The following is a 2,086-nucleotide window of genomic DNA, read 5'->3' on the forward strand; positions in this document are numbered from 1 at the left end:
CCCCCCCGCCACCGTCCCTGTGTCTCAGTTGGGCTGCATTGGGAGCCTGGTGCCGGCTGCTCCTATTATTCTGCTGGGTTACTGGTCTGTTTGTTTGGGGGACCTTAGTTCAGAGAGACTGGCTCTGTTCGTCATTGTATCTGCTGTTGTCCACAGACAGAAGAACCAGCTAGTGACAAAGGAAGCGAAGCCGAGGCCCACGTGCCCCCGCCATTCACAGTAAGCTGCTATCTGTGTTTCCGTCCCCACGATGGTTATTGTTTGTCATGCTGGTTGCAAGGTCCCACCCAGAGAAGCCACAAGAATGTGCTGGAACAGTTCTGCCAGGCTGGAAAGGCCCCCTTCTTCTTCCTGGCTCCCCCCCCCCCACACTCTATCCTCCAGGATGCTCCCTCAGGGTAGGGTGTGGCTCTTGAGCTCCAGATGGTTGAGTGGTAACTTCTGCTCATCCTAACAGAAATGAGGGTAGGACTCTGACTGGCCTCCTCAGCCTCAGGCCTTCCAGCCGCTACCTCCCTAGGGGAAAGACTCTTCAAAGCTGGGGCGTGCCGGAGCACGCCTTTAATGCCAGTACTTATGAGGTAGAGGCAAGTGGATCTCTGAGTTTGAGGCCAGCCTGGTCTAAGGATCAAGTTTCAGGACAGTCAGGGTTACATCTTAAAATCAAACAAACAAACAAACAACAACAACAAAAAGACTCAAGCCCCCCATAAGTAGGTATTCAGGAGCGCAGTTACCCAGAGGCAGCTATGGCCCAGGCCCTGCCAGCCAGCAAGGAGAGCAGGCGATGAAGAAGCTTAGAACCTTCATTTCCAGCCTGGGTCCGGGAGGGATGCATAGCTGACAGACACACACTATAGACAGACAGGCAGACAGACAGTTCCCAAATAAACAGGCAGTCACTCAGAATACAGTACCGGGAAGGAGTGCTTCCTCCGAGAACTGGAGGAAGCCACTCTTCCTTTCTTCATATGGTCATGAGATCTGGGTTGTAGACGGCTTCCCATTTTGCTCTGGCTTATTGTGGGTCCAAGTGTCCCATGAGAATGCTATTTCCTGATATGTGTCCTCCCGTTGGGAGAAAGAGGGGTAAGTGGGGCATGACCAGGATGTGAGATGTCAGGCTTGCCACCATCCAAGATTTAACTCTTTGCCTTTGCTGACAGCCCTATGTGCCTCGGATTCTGAACGGTTTGGCCTCAGAGAAGACAGCACTATCCCCACAGCAGCAGCAGACCTACGGTGCCATCCATAACATCAGTGGGACTCTTCCTGGGCAGCCTGTGGCTCAAGATCCTAGTGACACTGAGGCTTATGCCTACCAGGAATCCTGAGAGTGGACAAGCTGGTTTGGCAGGCTGGGAGCATCTAGGAATACCGAGGGACACAAGGGGCTGTGCCCCAGACAGGCTCTTGAGGGTTTTGCTGTTTAAAAGCCCCATATTGTGAGAAGAGGAAACCAGCGGGTCCTGGGGTTCTGGTCCTTGGCTGAGGGTATCCGGTGGGGCTGCTGTCCCTGGGAGCCATCTGTAAGGTTTCTTTTCTGGTCCCAGTGTGGGGAACATTTGTAGCTCCCTCTTGTGGTCATCTGAGGATTTGCACTTTTTTCCCCCATCCACTGCTCAGGATGCTCTGTAGTGAGCATGGTGTATGTCCCTAGTGGTTTGTAGCCAAGATCGTGTGTTGGGCTTTTGCCTTTAGGGCAATCATATTTGGGGACTTCTGGTTGATGGGGAGATGTGTCCAGGAAAGACTTGGTCCCTCTGAGCCCTGGAACACTGCTTAGCCTTTTGCAAGCTGATGCATAGCGCAGCAGTTGGGTCTGAGATGGAGGCCATGTGGGGCCCTACAGTGCTGTTCAGCCTGCAGTCCCTTTTCAGGGATCCATGGATTAGCTGTAGGGACTGGGGAATACCTGTTCAGCAGGCTCCTGCCAACTGGCTTTGTAGCTGCCTCTGCTCCTGCTGTGCTTCGGGGTTTTTGTATCCTGTTGCCTGAGACTGGGCTGTGACTGGGTAATCCCAGAGCAGGTGGGGACATGAGAACCATTAATAAAGTACCCACTGGGCTGGTGGTGAGGCCACAC

General features: G+C 53.5%; 1 protein-coding gene across 3 annotated transcripts in view; it reads left to right on the forward strand.

Moving 5' to 3' along the window:
- Window positions 1-2,086, forward strand: part of Tmem63a (transmembrane protein 63A) — a 34,318-nt gene extending 32,232 nt beyond the window's left edge. For all 3 annotated transcript variants that reach the window (XM_029478127.1, XM_021156138.2, XM_029478122.1), the window contains exons 22-23: window positions 157-219; window positions 1,167-2,086. In XM_029478127.1, the coding sequence (XP_029333987.1) occupies window positions 157-219; window positions 1,167-1,334 (231 nt within the window). In that variant the 3' untranslated portion in view covers window positions 1,335-2,086. The remainder of the gene's footprint in view (window positions 1-156; window positions 220-1,166) is intronic.

The sequence above is a fragment of the Mus caroli genome, chromosome 1, assembly GCF_900094665.2.
Source record: "Mus caroli chromosome 1, CAROLI_EIJ_v1.1, whole genome shotgun sequence".
In the NCBI taxonomy this organism is placed as follows: domain Eukaryota; kingdom Metazoa; phylum Chordata; class Mammalia; order Rodentia; family Muridae; genus Mus; species Mus caroli.